The following is a 17,396-nucleotide window of genomic DNA, read 5'->3' as shown; positions in this document are numbered from 1 at the left end:
CCTTGAAGCTGAGATTACACCCTCTTGCTGCCTGAGGACACAGGCGCAGTATGGAGATCCTTTAGTCACACTTGCTGGGTGAGGCCTACGGCATTTACATATAAGCCGCGGGGGTCGGCCTGTATTAACATACCTTGGCTGCGCCAATGCTAAACAGTCACTATCAGTAGCTTATCAAAATGGAAATTATTACCTAAAGGAAACTGACAGGAATCATGGCAGGGGTATCTGATAATAGCAAGCAGCGGATTGAGGGGATTTCAGAGTCTATCGCTCTTTTCTATTGTCTTACAGGTAGATGACAAGCAGCCAAATGATATCGCAAGCATGTCCCCTCACTGTGGTGATCCCTTCAGTGAATATTATCAGTCAAATTGAGAAAGGGAGTGTATTCATATTTCTGCTTTAGAATAAGAGGTAATGAAACTTTGGTTTTGTATGGAAAATAAATGCACATCAGATGGCAACATGGTGGGGTTTTTGTTTTGAGGGGTGGCTATTCAGGACTCCTTAAGACAAACATCTAATAGAGATGGCAGGATTTTTGCTTTGGCCAGTGAGAACATAAGGTGTAATCTAGCTTTCTTTCCCAACGTTACACACAAATGCATAGCAGGACATGCAAGCACATTCAAAATCAGGCAGATACCATTAAAGGAGGGCAAACATGCACATGCGTACATCACAGCGCAGTCTTTCTGCATCACTGTTTTTCTTAGGACTTAGAATTAAGATGTTAAGACTGAATGTGGACATTGTCAGGCTTTTTTTATTCTCTGTTTCTTACGGTGGGATTGCGCCATGCGCTGTGGACACCATTATGTGGAGGGCAGCAATGACAGATTATTGGCCGGCGGCTTTCATGGACTCAACTGTTACAATTACTAATGGAAAGTCTTTTGATAGGCAATTGGTGCATAGAAGTGCCTGAATTGAAACACTCATTTGTGTCTGAGATAACTGCTAGATCAGAAGGGATGATTATATATATTTGTCTAATGATTCGCCTTAAGGACAAATGATGTGGCTGGTGCAATGGAAAGAAATATATTAGCTATACTCAGCATCTTTGGAAAGGAAAACACTGGCTAGCATTTCTTATTTTTTGAGGGGGGTTCTCTTGCTGATATTTTAGGGCTCTTTGTGGCTCTTAGTAAGCTCTTGACAAGAATAAAAGCTCAAGAGTTACTTATGAATAGGAGGAATAAATAATTCTTACTGGCTTACTTGGTAGGAAAACAGCAACTATCAAGGTGCCCTACAACAAAATATGTTCAGTCTCCGAAGTTGCCAACAGCAGAAGACTTTAAATGTGTAGATTCCAGAGATAAATTTGGTGCAGCATGTTGCTGAGAAAAACATGTGTACTCCTTTGGATAAATAGAGGTCAGTAAAGTATGGGAATTAATGTGGTAGCTGCTGGAGCTGCTTTTTTATATGACTTTGGGACAGAGATCAGTCTAATCTCCAAGAGATCAGCACACCTTGACAGCCACACTTACAAATACTCCCACACTGAGAGGAGACCGATAGGGGTGGACGTGTTTTATCTCTTCTACCTGAGTGAATGATATGCCTGATCTGCCTGGGCTTGTTGAGCCGCATGTGATACCCCTTGCTGAAAACTGTGGTTCCTTTCCAAAAATATGTATCTCATGTATTCATAATGCTAGTGGAGCCATGAAATTTACAGGCAAGCACTGCAGCGGGGGATATGAGATTCAGTGTAGATCTGATTCAGTTGGGTATGGCTTGGAAAACTTGGTGCATGTGCTGATACTAACATTAAGGTGGAACATCTTTATAGATGAGAGGAAGTTGGTGCAAAGCCAATTGCTTGCATTGATCTCAAATTCATTCGGCACTTACGCCTCATTATTGCTGCAGGAACACTGTGTGAATGCTTAAAAAAGCAAAGTAATGTGTGTCTTGTTACAGTCCAGTTTGACAATCATCATTACTTTAGTCACATCAACCTGAAAATCAATTCTATTCCCTAAGTGTGCGTGCGTGTGTGTGCACAAGGGAAGGAGGTCTTTTGAATAATAAATTATAATTTGATTGAGTGTCATGACTGCGAGGGAACACAAACAGCAGTCACTCAACAAAACCAATCACATCTAGCTGCCGCCATGTGAAAATAAAAGTATCTTTGAGCACCCGCTAAGCAACAGCAAATGTGATGTCGAAGTCATTATATTGTTATTGATCCACACGACACTGTAAATGGCATCCCTTAATGGCTGCCTGAAATCACCATGGAACCCAATCAGGCCCAATCAGGTCTAATTTTTCCAGTAATGGATCGCTATAAACAAGATGACAGGAACACTGGCTGTATACACACTTATTATTTCATTCGGCATTTGCATTTGCACTCCGAGACTCAAGAAGCAGAGCAGCATCATTTTGAAAAAAAAAAGAAACACAAATCTCACAAACAAATTTAACCACAAAAAGACAAACATTTTAAACCGAAAACTAAGATCAGGAACAGAATTGAAACCAAAGGAAAACACACAAACACAACACCATAATCACCAACACAAAATATTAAACTAAATAAAGGAAAGCCAAAAAATCTGGTTGTATCAGGGAAGACACTTGTTGAGAAACCAAAGGAAGAGAAGGAAACAACTGAACAAAACACAGGGAATGCAGAAAGGAAAAAAAAAAAAACACGGCCAAAGGAATTCTGTACAGGCATGCAAGCGCAGTTACATTCTCCCATCATGCAACAGGTTCTGTTATTTCCACGTGCTGGGTTTCCATGACAACACGTGCAAGAAAGCCTTTAGGTGCAGAAGCAATACCAAAGGATGCAAAACGAGAAAAGGCCCCACAATGCAAACATAAAAGTAAATTAACAAGACCCGAGCTAATCGGGTTTGCTTTCATCATTTCTTCCTTGGAAATAAAGAAACATTTATTTCATAATCATTTAGCAGTTTGGATTAACTGATTAGTATTTCTTCAAATTAGTAATGAGTCGAGCTCTGTAATAGGCAAATACAGCTAAAATTTTTCAACATGTTGAATTTTTTTTTTTTCAAATGTGGGTTAAAAAAAGTAAAAAAGAAAAAACACACCAACCTTCTCGAAGCTCTGAGGGATGTAAAGGGGTTGATGCAGAACACAATGACATGAGGAGAAGAGAAAAATAGGGGAAACACAGAGAGAGTAAAAAAAGCCACCTCAAGGTGTTTAGCTGCAGCTACATTTCCCTTTTCTTTATTCCTTTTTTTCCTCCTTTTCCCTTGTCCCTGCTATCAGTGACACCCGTCTTGAAAGTACACTTGCCTGCCCCACCCTTTAAATAAACTTTGAACCAAAACAATCAGATACACCCCAGTGGCCGCACTGTCGTCTGGTAAGAAAAAAATTGTGAGGCGCCACTGGTGTCAAATCAAGCGTACCATACTCATAATTCAAAATTTCACAAGCTCCGTATAGCCACAAGGAGAGGCTCCTGTGGTGGCTGTATTTGCTTTTGTTAGAGAAGGAAACCAAATAAAGAGAAAATAAAGAAAGAACTAATGAGAGATAGAAAAGAAAAAAAGACACAGTTTGGACTGAAATTAGCAGCTGCAGTTCAAGACAGTTACAGTAAATGTTGTTAGAAGCCAATCAGAAGCACTGTTATTACAGTTTCTGTTTGGGAAGTAGGCTCAATTTTCCCTGGTACAGTATGCCCCAGATCAAATTTAGGATTGTTGTTGTTTTGTTTTGTTGTCTTTTTTTTTCTCTCCTGAAAATTGATCCGTACCACAGCTGCTAATCTCGAGTGCATTTCGCTTTGTGAACAAAACATAGTCAACATCAAGTATCAGAATTGATTGACAAAAGTTAACTGAAAACAGACAAAGGTTGACACCATCAAGGCATAACAAGTGTGTTACATACTGTAGTGTGAAAGTACCTGGCTAATTATGACCCTTGTGTAGGCTTTTAAAGAGCATGCTGATGGAGCCAGTGTTCATGGAGATTGCATGAATTGTTGGAAATGATATCAGGGTATAGCTGTGTGTTTCTGACCAAAGGAACTACTAAATATCCCAGTGCTGTGTCAACAAAGTGTTCCCATTATTATTGTTATTTAATGACTCCCGTAGAGCTCTCGACTGTAATTTGCCACGGACCTTTTAGCTTCTACCCTGCTGTACGTGGAAAAAAAATAAAAAAATGAATAGCTACTTGACATTAAGTGTCACTGCATCAGAGTGGAGACAGCATGAGCCTCCAGGATGAATGCTGACAAGAAAAGACAGTAATCTTGATGAACCATTTTTTATCTTCTACTCCTCACAGTTGAATTTTTCTTCCCTTTGCCACTACTTCACAGGGTATGATAATAGCAATAATAATGAAAAAGCAGCTCCCTGACCCATTTTATAATGTCAGGGTAGTGAATTATTTATTGGGAACAAAGTTATTTGGTACACAGCAGAGGGAACAAACTGAGTAGATACCGAGGCATCTTTATTTAATATGCACAATATAAATAATACATGTCGAAAATGCATCTGCTTCAATTTATCAGAGCTCCCTCAACAGGGATTCATTGTCATTTAGCATTAGTGGTAGAGGGTAGGCTTTTGTCTTCATTGCCTGTTTCCTATGAAACTCAACGTTCTCTGTGACTGATTGTTTTTCATATCTTCACTTTGCTGGAACATGCCCGCCAAAATTACTGCTGACTGTAAAAGGCTTTAAAGATAATACCCCAAAGCAGAAACAGGGGAATACTATGGATTTATGCTCCAGAACACCATGAAGAAAAAGTCGAGGAAATGCACTCTTTATAATCTATGCCACAGAGCTTTTCTTATGTAATACAGAGCAGCTGACTGTGTTAAGGGCCCTTTGCTATAAATTCACCACAAGGAAATCCTTTTTACCCCCAAATCTGGAGAAGGAGAAGGGGTGGAGATTTTGATTGGTGGGCATTAATACCTCACCACTCAATCAAAATCAAGACTTACCGTTGTGCTCCTGTACCTGAAAACAGCTAATCAAAAAGAAGTCCTTTTCCGACTCTTTTTGGGTTCCATTACTTTGGAGGGAGGGGGGGGAAACATTTTATCGGGCACACAATTACAGGTAGAAGGCGTCTTACAACTGATAAAGTAAAGACATACGGCTTGTTGTGCTACACATTTCCTTCCGAGCGAGTAGGGGAGGGCATTCAAAGACAAAATGGAGCATAACATCATAACAGAGAAGAACATTAGTTGGTCAATTATAGTTTTACATTTGGAAGTTTCAGTGCATATGAAATTACATTTGTGGGCAGGCAATACTATCAATGCTAAAAGATTTATACTACTCGGGTAATACTATTTTGCAAAATACATTTTGTGCAAATATAGCTGGGCTAGAATGGAAGCAATTATCATTTGTTAAGCTCAACAGTAATGCCACTTAAAGCTGAGCTGCACTGTTCAGACATTTTAGTCAGAATGGGATGGATGTTTTTTTTATTTTTTTTTTTATTATTTTTTTTTTTGTGGCCTGGCTCTGGGGCCGGGTTGCTCCCTACCTCGCACATATAGGTTAGCAGGGGACGAGTAGCGCACGCCTTCCACATTAGACGCCACGCACTCGTACTTCCCCTGGTCGGTCTCCTCGCTGTTCTCGATCTGCAAGGCACCTGGAAGATAAAAAACACGCAGCAAAGACAAAAGGGGAGGGGGCAGAGAGAGAGAGAGAAAAAGAGACAGAGAGAAAGAAAGCAGGGAGGACTGATTAGTCGATTTGTTGGTGACAGCACATGAAGGAGTCAGACAATCTTCTTAATGCAAAGTAGCTTGAATTTCTCAGGGAGCATTTAGTCGGCAGCTGTTTCTCTAGCGCAGAAACTGGATTCCTCTCCAGCCTCAGCCATCCACACATGAATAGGAATTAAATAAATTAAAACGGGAATCAGTCACTTTGAATTCGTGGCTATGTTGGTGTACGTGAGACATGAGAGCTTGTTTAAAAAAAAGCCATGATGTAAGTATGATGAAAGGTAATGGAGAAGTGTGTTGAGATGGTCCTGCAAACTGAGTGAGATGAACACATCGCCCTTTGCATAGCACTCACCTAGGGAGAGTCTGTGTGTGTTGGGAGGGGGGGAGAGGGGTCATGGGAAAATATCCAGACATACAGTTCATGTCCAAATGAACACTGGTATCGTGCATAATGCAGCAGCTCAGCTCCTCTGTGGTTAAACCACGGTTTAACCATGTGATCTAAGTCCTATATAATCTCTTCTAAACATTAAGGGAGAGAGAAATTAAAGGTATATCCACATGAACTGATTTACTGGCTACTGTTGTGACTGGATTGTTGTCAACCTTTATATTCCTCCATATTGTCATATTCTAAGGTATACGGTTTTATATAAACCCTTCAGGGCTTAAGTGTTTCAAACCTACTATATACATTTTCAGTTTTCGATTTTATCGCCTGTATGTGCAAACAAACTCAACCTAAATGCTCGACAACAACACTGAAGAAGGGGCGTGGGGGACGGAGGAGGGAGGTGAAACAACGGGCGTCAGATCATTCCTCGTTAGAGCGCTGTTGACGGCACTTCCTGATGATATCATTAGGGCTTCTGGCTGGCTCAGCAGACAGATTGCAGCCCAGGCCTCCCTGACAAACACGGCACCATCGCTCGTTAGCGTTTAGCCAGGAAGCATCAATACGCCAGCCGCTGCCCAGGATGCTCTGTAATATACCATAACCTACTCCATCACATCAGCAGGCGGAGTGAACACAATGTTGTACAAAGCTACTATTCTGGAACATTGGTCTAATAACGTTTTTCAGCTGTGCCACAAATGAGACCATCGATCCTGCTTAATTATAAAGATTAGTCACGCTTCCACCTTGGCCACGGCTTAATACTCTAAGAGTATTTTACACCTTGGAGTCAGTACATGGATTTCTACTCTCAGAAAAAAGAAGCTGACCCGAAGCTACAACAATCTATACTCCCCTATTTTTTCCCTTCTTCATTTCCCTCTACAGCTCAGATCATCCTCATCCCCCAGAGGGAGCTGTTCCTGGCACACAGCTCATGAACCAAATGAAAATGTCTACCTGCAGAGTGCAGGTGGTGGAGTCTTCGCTCTGCGTTTATGCAGGGATCTGATTTGGATGTGTTTGATGTGCGCTTGGAACAGCAAATGCCAGCCCGGTGGCAGGTGGCTTGGAATGTGCTCAGAAGCCTACCGCCTCAACACCAGGGAGACCACAAAGTAAGGACTGTGTGAAGTTCAACTCCAGGTGGACGGTTCCAGAAAGCTCTGCCAGCGGCTCGTCAGCCTAAGTCCCTGTGCTGAATTATAAAATCTTTGGAAGGCTGAAGTTTTTTTTGTTGTAAGTTACCAAACAGTTAAACCACAAGAAATGTTCTATATTTCATATATTTTTCATTCTGTGTGTGCCAACAGCTGAAGGTCTGCAGCTCCAAATGCTTCCAACAAATACAAATGTCGTTGTGTGAAAATAATATTCAACAAATGTCATCTGAAGGTCAACAAAACACAACCACCAACATGCGGAGGGTGACAGATAATGAGCCAAACAAAATTAATTGAGAGCCAATTAAAACCAACATTGGCTGCTGTAAATTGTACCTCCTGGCGAAAACGGAGAGAGCGAGCGAGGAGGAGAGAAAAAGGGACGAGGGTGTTTGAGCGGATGGAGGGAGTTTCATCTGTTCCTCTCCATCTTTCGCGAAGGCTCCTCGCTAGGTGGTATTATCTATTGTTTCCAAGCTCCTACTGGCTTCATTACATATTCTAGCTATTATTTAGTGGAGCTGTGAAGAACACATAAAGACTCCTTCCGCTGGCGGGAACACAGAGAGAGGGAGAAAAGTGAGGTCGGAGAAAAAAGGCTAAGGAAGAAAGAGGCAGGGAGGAGAAGCAAGAAGGGGAGATAGCAAAGAGAGTGACAAAGGAAGCAAGAGATGTAGAGGAACACTGAGAGAGAAGGAGGAATGGAGATATTTCTTATTTTCTGCCTTAAACTTGTCTATTATTAATCTCTCTAAAAACTGAGACCCCTAAGTTTTACTCTCCTAACGAGCACAGACGTTATTCTTAACCTCGTAAAAATCTGGGTGAGTTACAATTTATCTTAAACTGTATACACACTGAAAACAACCAAATCCTTCATTGCACACACTGGATAAAATTAGATCTGGGTGAACAAATGTTTGATGAAGGAAGCCTAGAAGGAGAGAGACAGAAAAGGTATGAGAGAGGAGGAGAGCAAAAGAGAAATCACAACTTTATTCTATTTTCAGATGCTTTATGCTCCTCTCTCCGTCAGATTCACACGTAGCAGAGATGCAATATCCCGCTGGTGTTGCATGTGTTGGGCCACACTGTGTGAGTTGCATATTTCTTCTGTCCACTTTGGCATTTCCACCCTCCTCATGTGTTTCCCTCTCGTCCCAGGTTTGTCTTTTGTAAACCACAAAGACGTTAATTTAAACGAATCTGTCCCATTAATGTCATTTATGATCTCTGTGCCCATATAATAGAATAAAACATCTTTCTTTCTTGGCGACCGATTAGTCAGTTTAAAGCCTGATAATATTAGCATTTACAAACAACAGACCTCTAAGGGCTTTTAACATACAAATCCAAACAAACCCCTCTTTGATGTCCTATCTCAAGCAGCAGCACGCCCGTGCACGCGTGCACACAAACTCCACCCTTTGAAAACCCTCGTCACCAGCGTGTCTCTTTTCCACCATTTCCTTTTGTCTTTTTTTTTTTAATATGACTGCACTCTCTGTGTTTTGCATAATTGCGCTCGGTCTACCCTGCCAGCCTGTGCCTCACCAAAGCGCAAGTGGCCATTGGCGTTTTTTTTTCTTTTATCAGGAAAAGAGGAAACACAAGGAATGAAATAAATGCAGAAAATTATCTTTCACAAGCACAATAAAAAAAAAAACAACAACACACGCACCCGGTCTGTTCACACAATGGGCGTTTGCTGATAAAGACTTGCCTAGCGACAAACAGCAATTTACGGTGGGGCTCACAAAATGGCCTTACTGTGCTTATGAAATGAGTCCTATATGGGGCCTAATGGCATGTCTTTCCTGTCTTCAGTTATTACGTCTTATCGCTAACACACCTATCAAAGAAGTTTGTTTTGCCTGATTTCATTAGGGGAACATGGAAAACAGTTCATGGCAGTTGACTACTCTGCTAGCCATGACGTGGCCTGTTTTACTTTATATGATATCAGCACAGTTTGACTGTGTCGACTGATTGTTTAGGACAGAAAACTCTTTATTTTACTCTACTGTGGGTACAAATATGACAGGTACAGCAGAACTTAAGTGCAACCAACTGAATATTTTATTACATTACAAGTTTTATACTTCAACTGTGAGAGTGACCTGCAATTACTGTGTGAGTATTACTTGCTACTTAATCTTGCTGAGGGACATTTAAAAAGGACACATGAATGTCGAAGGACATTATGTGAGCTGTTGTGGGTATTGAACCTTATAGGCCACACCGACCATCCGTGACCCCCAGCTAGGGCCGCCCCCGCTAAGTAATAATTCATGTTTTTCTGGGTCAGAGGAGAAAAGATTGGTGACATTTTTTCCCCCGTCTATCCTATTCCATGATGTATGCTGCACCATTAGGATCCAAAAGAAGAAAAAACAATGGCTACAGTTGAGGCAAATAAAGTCCCTGATAATAATGACTTCACTTCCATGTGGACCAATTAGTCTCCATCTCAGTCAAAGTGACCCTCCCTGCTCGCCAACACGCGCAACCTCCAGTCTCCACTGTTACCCACTCCTGGCTGTCTTGCAGCATGTTCGCTGCCTTCATCCATTCGATAAAGAGGGCTGTAATGGGCAGTGGGTCTGGGACATTTGTCCCCGCTGTGACAGCTGCCCTGGTTAACAGCGCTGCATGCCGCAGGCTGATCTGATGAGGAGCGTTGAGGTGCCAAGGTGTGATAACAAAGAGCACTGCCTGGGCAGAGTTCAACAAATACATGTTTTTGAAGGTGAGTTCAGATTCTGGAAGAGAGACACTTGTGTACCGAAGCTGTTGAGAGGGGATACTTTTTGCCAGCAGCCTTTAGTACATTAAAATTTCATCATTTTCTTGCCAAAATTTTATGAGGATTTAGATTTGTCTTGAAGGCAGGGCTATCCACCGATCTCTTCAATTGGTAAGAGATTGGTGGACTGCATTTAAACGAGAAGAGTTTCGTTCCGGTTTCCTTTGTGCAGCTGCAGGCTAGGAGTAAACATATCACAAAGTCAAACACTGACAAATCCATATAGAGATCTAGTTTAGTCTGGGTTGGACACGGGAATGACAAGAGGAGAAGGCAAAAAGTGTAAGGGTGGGGAAAATCAGACAAAAGAGGAAAAAAAGACGGACAGCATGGGGTGGAAAGGGAGTCACATTTATGAGAGGTGCAGTATGCAACAGAGAGAGGAAAAGAAAGAACAAAAAAAAACAGAGCGGGGTGGGGGGGAAGAGTTGAAGAGACAGACAAGCGCAGAAAAACAGAAGGACAGATGAGGGGATAAAAGAAAAGCAAGGAGGGGCAAGCATGGATGATTAATTTCAGAAAGTGCCTGAAGCCGTGGTCTACCCACCCCCGTCGCTGCTTTGTAGCAGCTTTGCCATGTCTACCCCCCCCAGTCCCATTTGTGTAATTCAATTAGTGTGCTCCAGCGGGCCTTGATTGATTTGTTTAGGCGATCAACAAAATGGCTGGCCAAGTCTCACTCTTTCTTTCCCTCCCTCTTGCTCCTTCCGCAGCCCACTCAGGCCTGCCGGTGGCACACTGTTCTTTTCATCATTTTATCTCTCATTTTCAGTTCATGTCTCTCATTAGTCTCTCATTTCTCATCTCCTCTCCTGTCGTTTCCTCGCCATCCTCTCATCCCAACACTGCTCACTCAAGCTCTTCAACAGTGCAATTAAAACCCCAAATTAGCACCTTACTGTATAAGTGGATACACTCAAAATAATAACCTTTCAACTACATGAATTAAACTCACTGAAGTGCACAGAAGAGCACGGGATTCAATACCTTGAGTGCACTTCATGATTAAGCAGGAAGTTTTACAACTATGTTTCTATAATTAAATTACTAAAAATATTTAGATTCTCCATCATAAAACTTAAAAACAACAACAATAACAACAAAATTAGATACGCAGAGATGCACTCTGCTACTGAGAACTGTTGTCAAGCCAAACATGTCCTTGTTGACAATGCAGATTAAATTGAAAACAGCAAGCGAAGTGGAATTAACAAGTTTCACACCATGGTTGTATTTTCACATCATCATTATCGCATCATGTATAAACATTATAAGCCCAGTAGTATCCCACTTCACTGTCTGTTGTGTTTCCAAGTTTTGCTACAGCTGGTTCAGCAAGGGTTCCATTAAACAACTCCACAGTTGTTATTGTATTGTTCAACATCAGTTCATATACCTCTTGCGACTTCAGAGGGAGGCTATTAGAGCGTCTACAGCGGGCGACAACATGTGGAAAGTTTCGGATTTAAGTTGTGAACTTGCGGTTTTAATAATCACACATGAGAGAAGACAGCCAGTGTGGACACACGGCAGCCAAGTATGGAAATGCCCTTATCTCTCTGTCTCCCTTTCCTTCTGTCTGTATCCTGTCACTTGGGCACGCTCTGCCACCACCCCAAGGTCATTATACTGTGATCGCACCAGCATGGGGTCCAACGTGTGACGCCATTGTTGTCAGTGCCCATCTGGTGGCTTGTAACGCTCCCATGAAATCAGTAATGAAGCAGGTAGGGAGTCCAGCTACCTTTATACCTATCACTTACCTCTAGGCCAGCACCTGGGTGGCTTTGTATTGGAGCAAAATGAACATTTTGGATATCAGCTGTGACGTTGCTTCACTTTTTCTGAGCTAAGTCCACATCATATTAGACTTTTAGACTACTTTTCATATGCAAAACCATCTCAGCGGGTAACCTCTGCTGCTGCCCTGTCAGCCTCTCGTTACCCACAGCTAATGCAACCACTACAATAGTCAGTGTTAACTGTCTCGCCTTTACAGATCTCTGTGTGCTATATGCTAGTAATGTTGTCACATTACTGAAATCTCTAACTATGATACATTATCTTTAATACATTTTCAATACCACTGGGAGAAACTGACAATAAGGGCATACAATAGGATAAATATAACAAGGCTATCACATGACAACTACGACTTTTCTTTTCTCAGCAGCGGGGAACGGCACAATGATTGTAGTAAATATTAACAATAAGACAGGTCAAGAAAGCACCACTGGTACCCGTGTATTGATACTGCGGAAAATGAAACTGTTTCAAACATTTATAATCAAAATGAATCAAGAGATCAGTATGCTTGACAGCACTACATACTAAAACACTTCAAATGGTTCAGAATTCTGCAGCTAGATTTTTAACTTCAACATCCAGTTTCAGCTTCCCTTCAGTGGTTTTATCACATCAGACTTTAGGGTACTTCTGATAACTTACAAAATTCCAACTTACAAAATTCATACCTGTCTGATATTCTTAAACCTTACATTCCTCCCAATGCTCACTGCTTTGTCCCCAGAGTTAAAAAGAAGTCAGCAGGCTTCAGGCCATTTTCCTATCATGCCCCCCGTCCTCTGGAATAACCTCCCTGCTGACTTCAGGCAGTCTAACTCTGTTGAGGCCTTTAAATCCAAACTCATCTTTTCGCCTCAACTTTCAGTTAGTTGCTTGGTTTTTTTTTTTTTATTACTTCAGAACTTGTACCTATTACGATTATCCTTCCGGCGGCTCGGTCTCAATGAATCTATTAAGCCTAGTACTTATAGTCCCTGTTTGTCCTGCCTACGAGAATACTTTCTGAAAGCCACTGCATCGCTCTCACTTTCTGTGTGAGCATCCAAGCCCTGTGCTGATCTGTCTCTCTCCCTATTTTCTCTTCCTTGTCCTGTCTTTTCAGTCAGGCTCCTCTGTTCTGGACTGTCGGCCATCCTGGGACCTCTATCTCCTGACTGACAGTGCCTCAATCCATGAGATTCATCCTCTCCTCTGTGTGTTTGTTTCCTTTCCCATAACTGTGAGAATGGTGTGCTTCGCCTTTTGTGTTGTCTTGGGAAAGTTTTTCTTGATCCCAATCAAGGATCTAAGGATAGAGGGTGTCATATACTGCACAGATTGTAAAGCCTCTTGATGCTATCAGGCTGCATGAATGAAAATGCCTTCACATTAAGTGACATAAAATGACTCAGCAGTGGGACAAGTGGCGTCTAACTGAAAGACGTGTTTTTGAAAAGCTCCATTTTCGAGAGTCACTTAAAGTAGATGAGAGTCTGCATTAGTGTGGACACACACTTATGCAAACAAACCATTTGCGTCCTTCTTGATCTCAATTACATTTGCATTTCTCTCCAGATCCTATGCTATTCATTTTCTCTCTACATTAGCAGCATACATTTTTGACGGCAAGTCAGTGTAGGCACGCTGTGATGTGGTGGGGAGAAACCGCTTTTTTCAGGCCGCTTATCTTATTATGCAAATGCAGAGTTCATAAGTCATGCTTGCTTTTGTTCACCACAATGTGATTTATGAGACCTTCTTACTCAAACAAAGCGGAGCAGGGAGAACGGGGTTGGGCTATGTTGGTTATGAGTGAGGGCTTTAAGGGAGTGAAGAGTGTGAATTTAGTCTGAAACCTCAGGTGGACATGAATATGTTTGATAACATGCTTCCGTTTATTCGTGTCACGTATGGCTCATGTGAAATGGCTGAGGATGGAGGACCTTAATCTTACTGTCGGGGCTCTATCGTCAAATGAATCACCCTTTTGCTGTACCAGACTAATCGTGAAACTAAGAGCATTCATCTCGCCTCGATGAATACAGGAACATACATGGCAAACTGAGATATTCACTTACCTGCTCAGCCTGTGGAACAAAACCACTTTACAACAAACACATGAATCAACAATCACACTGAATCAATTGGGAGAAAAATGCTTCAGCGACAAAGCCTGCTGGATAATTACAAGTGAAAGTTAAATTGTCCGGGGAAATGGAAAAAAAAAAAAAAAAAAAAAAAAAGTTATTTGACAAAGCTATCGTATAATTCATCGGAGTCACGCTGCTTTACCTCTGTGTCATTTCCTTCCCACCTTGATATCCTGCTGTTTATCCTCACACATTATAAGAGCTGATTTTGGTGTGGTAAAAGGACGTACATGGTGCCTTGTGTGAAAAGGTGACCATTGAACGCAGCAGCCTCCGTAGTTTTGCCTTTATAAATTGCTGTGCCGCATGGTTACAGGGAGGACGGGAATAAAATCAAACGTAATTTATGCCGTCTTTTTCCGCTACATACAAGTATCTCCAGCTATGGCTTGTGAAAGTGATGGGGGTTGCATTAACATACCGAATGTGTCTATCGCTCCAGCACTGGATGGAATGATGAGGAGGATATCAAAGCAGAGAAGAAGGTTGCTCAGATCGTGTTCAACACTTCACAGTATTCAATACCCTGGCCTTATCAACAAATAAGGCCACCATCACCCACCCCGCAACTCTTCATCACCGATCCCCCACCCTCCAGCCCCATGTCCAAACAATTTAAATGTCAGAGGCACAAAGCAAACAAACTGCCTTGTAATAACCCTCACCATCCCTCCCCTCTGCTGTCAACCTTCTCAATCCTGTATCATAACCAGCCAGCGACACAATTTGAATTGCTCAGTAGTTTCCTGACACTGACGATGTGGAGGGGATAGTAAGAGGGCACAAACACAGAACGCCCACAGCGGTGGTAGAACTACACATCCACAATGACATAGGGCATAGGAGTGTGAAACACGTATGATCACGCTCACAAACAGTGTGTACGGAGAACACAGAACCCAAACACAGATGGAATCTTAATGTTAGTGGAAAAAAGAAAAGTTTGTCATTTTTTAAGAGGAAAAGCCCACATGATACTCCCACGATTAAGCCAGTTGGGTGGAGTTAGGAGCGGTTATGTCTGGTTTAATGTACGTTAAAGTCTTTTAACTCCCTTTTTTCATTGTGTTAAACATCTTACCTCGTATTGGGGTACCCTCTGGAGGAGACACAAAAACGAAGACACAACATCAGTTTAGTTAAAAGTTATTGTTAGTAGTAGTTAGAGGAGTTATTTGGGTTGGAAGGTAAATAACTGGAACTAGATTATCAAAGCATTAGGTAATCTCTTACAAGGCTTCCAGAGATGGGGATTTGTTCTTTTACAGAAAGAAGGACAAGACAACACCTCTCATTGCTGGTATCACAAAATCTAACCCAAACAAGCAAACTTTTCCTCTCCTTGCCTTAGACATATTAGGAGAGGAAATTCAATGCTTCACCAGCAGAGCTGAAGAAGCTCAAGGTCTTGGCATGCACTGTATCATGGCTGCAACTTGGGGTGATAACACAGAGCAGGAGAGGTTTGACCTCAAGTTGACATGGATCGCTCCAGTGGCAGAAGACTTTTCCCAGCCAACTGACCTTGAATAAGAGGTCAGTAAAACAAGTTGGGGCGCCACGATACTATTCCGGGTATCTATCTCTGCGAACTAGCTGAAGGAGGAATAGAGTCTCCACTAAACTAGAATTTCAGGCTTTACCTTCAGACAACCACAAGTTAAATCAAACAGACTGAAGTTCTTATTTATCCTACAAGTCGTAAACCTGCTTAACTGTGACAGATAGACTCTTCACCTCAAGCTTCATCCCTCCTGCCTGGTCATTCAATCTCCCGGCTCTTTCCATTGTTTCATTTAACCGAGAGTTGTATGTTTCCCTATTCTTTGTTTATTGTGAGTCTGTATTGTGTTACATGCCTGAGTGCAAGCCAAATGTCCCATTAGAGACAATAAAATATTGAGCTTGTCCAGTCAGTTGCTGGTGGGCTTTTAAACATAGCCCATGTTGTTGCTGTGATGTAAAATGCATCCCTTATAGGCAGAGCTTTGGGCGTGGGTAGTGGAGCCAGCTTAACTTCAACCCCCTCTCTGCCAAGCATTAAACTGTCCTTCCGCTCTTGGCTTTTTTTCCCCTCTGTTTATTGTTTTCTAACTGTTTTTCCTGACTCCCTTTTCTTTTCTTATTTTATATGTTCTGCCATTCCTCCCTCGTTCCCCCTATTTCGGAGTTACTGTGTCTTAGCCTTTCCCACAGTTTCTTCCCTCCTGCCTTTCTCTTAGTGTCCCTCTCTAAATCTAAGGATGACTCATGGCAACACATGCCCTTGGCCATCCCTTGAGAGTGCCAGCAGGGCAGTGCCAACCCAGGGGAGGTGCCCTACTTAGCATATATGGCCTGCAGGCACAGAGCAGAGGGTCAAGGGTACGCACTGCCCATTGAGCCTAACACTGCAGGCCCAGCCCTTGTGTGTGCATGCAATCATGCAAGCTGCACACAACAACACATACCAGCAGTCCTACCAACTAGCTGAACCAACAGAACAGCAGTACCTTCCTTCAATCCATCCATTTTCTGCTGCTTATCCAAGGCTGGGTCGAGGTGGCAGCAGGCTAAATAAGGCAGTCCAGATGTCCTTCTCCACAGCAGCGTTTTCCGGCTCCTCCTGGGGGACCCCAAGGCACTCCCGAGCCAGAAGAGATATATAATCTATCCAGCATGTTCTGGGTCTACCCTGGGGTCTCCTACCAGTCAATCCCTCTAAAGGAAGATGCCCAGGAGGCACCCTGATCACATGCACGAACCACCTCAACTGGCTGTCTTTCAATGCAAAGGTGCAGCAGCTCAACTCCCAGCAACTTCCATATGTCTGAGCTCTTTACACTATTTCTAAAGGTGACCCCAGCCACCCTTCCGAGGAAACTCATTTTAGCCCCTCGTGTCTACCATCTCATTCTTTCGGTCACTGTGCAAAAGCCATTGCCGTAGTTGAGGGTTGGAACATGGATCAACTGGTAAATTGAAAGCGTTGCCCTCTGGCTCAGCTGCCTCTTCACCACAGTTGTCCATTTTAATGCCTGTGTGCTGATTCTGTACCAATTTGCCTGTCGATATCCTCGACAACACCTCTAACACTTAAAAAATAAAATAAAATCAAGAGAACCTGGAGTTTAAGATGTAAAGTGGTGCCAGTAATTTCTATAAGCTATACAGTACATTAAATGGTGGAGGTGGCTGGGCAGTGGGATGAAATTTTCAATACCTTTTTATCGGGCTGTTGTTGCAGCTCTGCATATAAATGCGTCTTTTGTGATACCAGCAGGTAGGAGGCAATCACTGAGTTTGAAGTTCTGCCTGGTTTGCAATGTACCTAGGTGGAATAATTTCCTTCCTTTAGAGTTGCACTAAACGGTGGTGCACTAT

At 42.4% G+C, this 17,396-nt stretch overlaps 1 protein-coding gene across 9 annotated transcripts in view; it reads right to left on the bottom strand.

Annotated features, from left to right (window-relative positions):
* ptprsa (protein tyrosine phosphatase receptor type Sa) overlaps positions 1-17,396 on the bottom strand; it is a 260,026-nt gene that overhangs the window by 75,938 nt on the left and 166,692 nt on the right. For all 9 annotated transcript variants that reach the window (XM_049588106.1, XM_049588108.1, XM_049588107.1 and 6 more), the window contains one exon: positions 5,540-5,650. In XM_049588106.1, the coding sequence (XP_049444063.1) occupies positions 5,540-5,650 (111 nt within the window). The remainder of the gene's footprint in view (positions 1-5,539; positions 5,651-17,396) is intronic.

The sequence above is a fragment of the Epinephelus fuscoguttatus genome, linkage group LG10, assembly GCF_011397635.1.
Source record: "Epinephelus fuscoguttatus linkage group LG10, E.fuscoguttatus.final_Chr_v1".
NCBI classification, from domain to species: Eukaryota; Metazoa; Chordata; class Actinopteri; order Perciformes; family Serranidae; genus Epinephelus; species Epinephelus fuscoguttatus.
The sequence above is the reverse complement of the archived record's forward strand: the minus strand, read 5'-3'. Positions and strand labels throughout refer to the sequence as shown.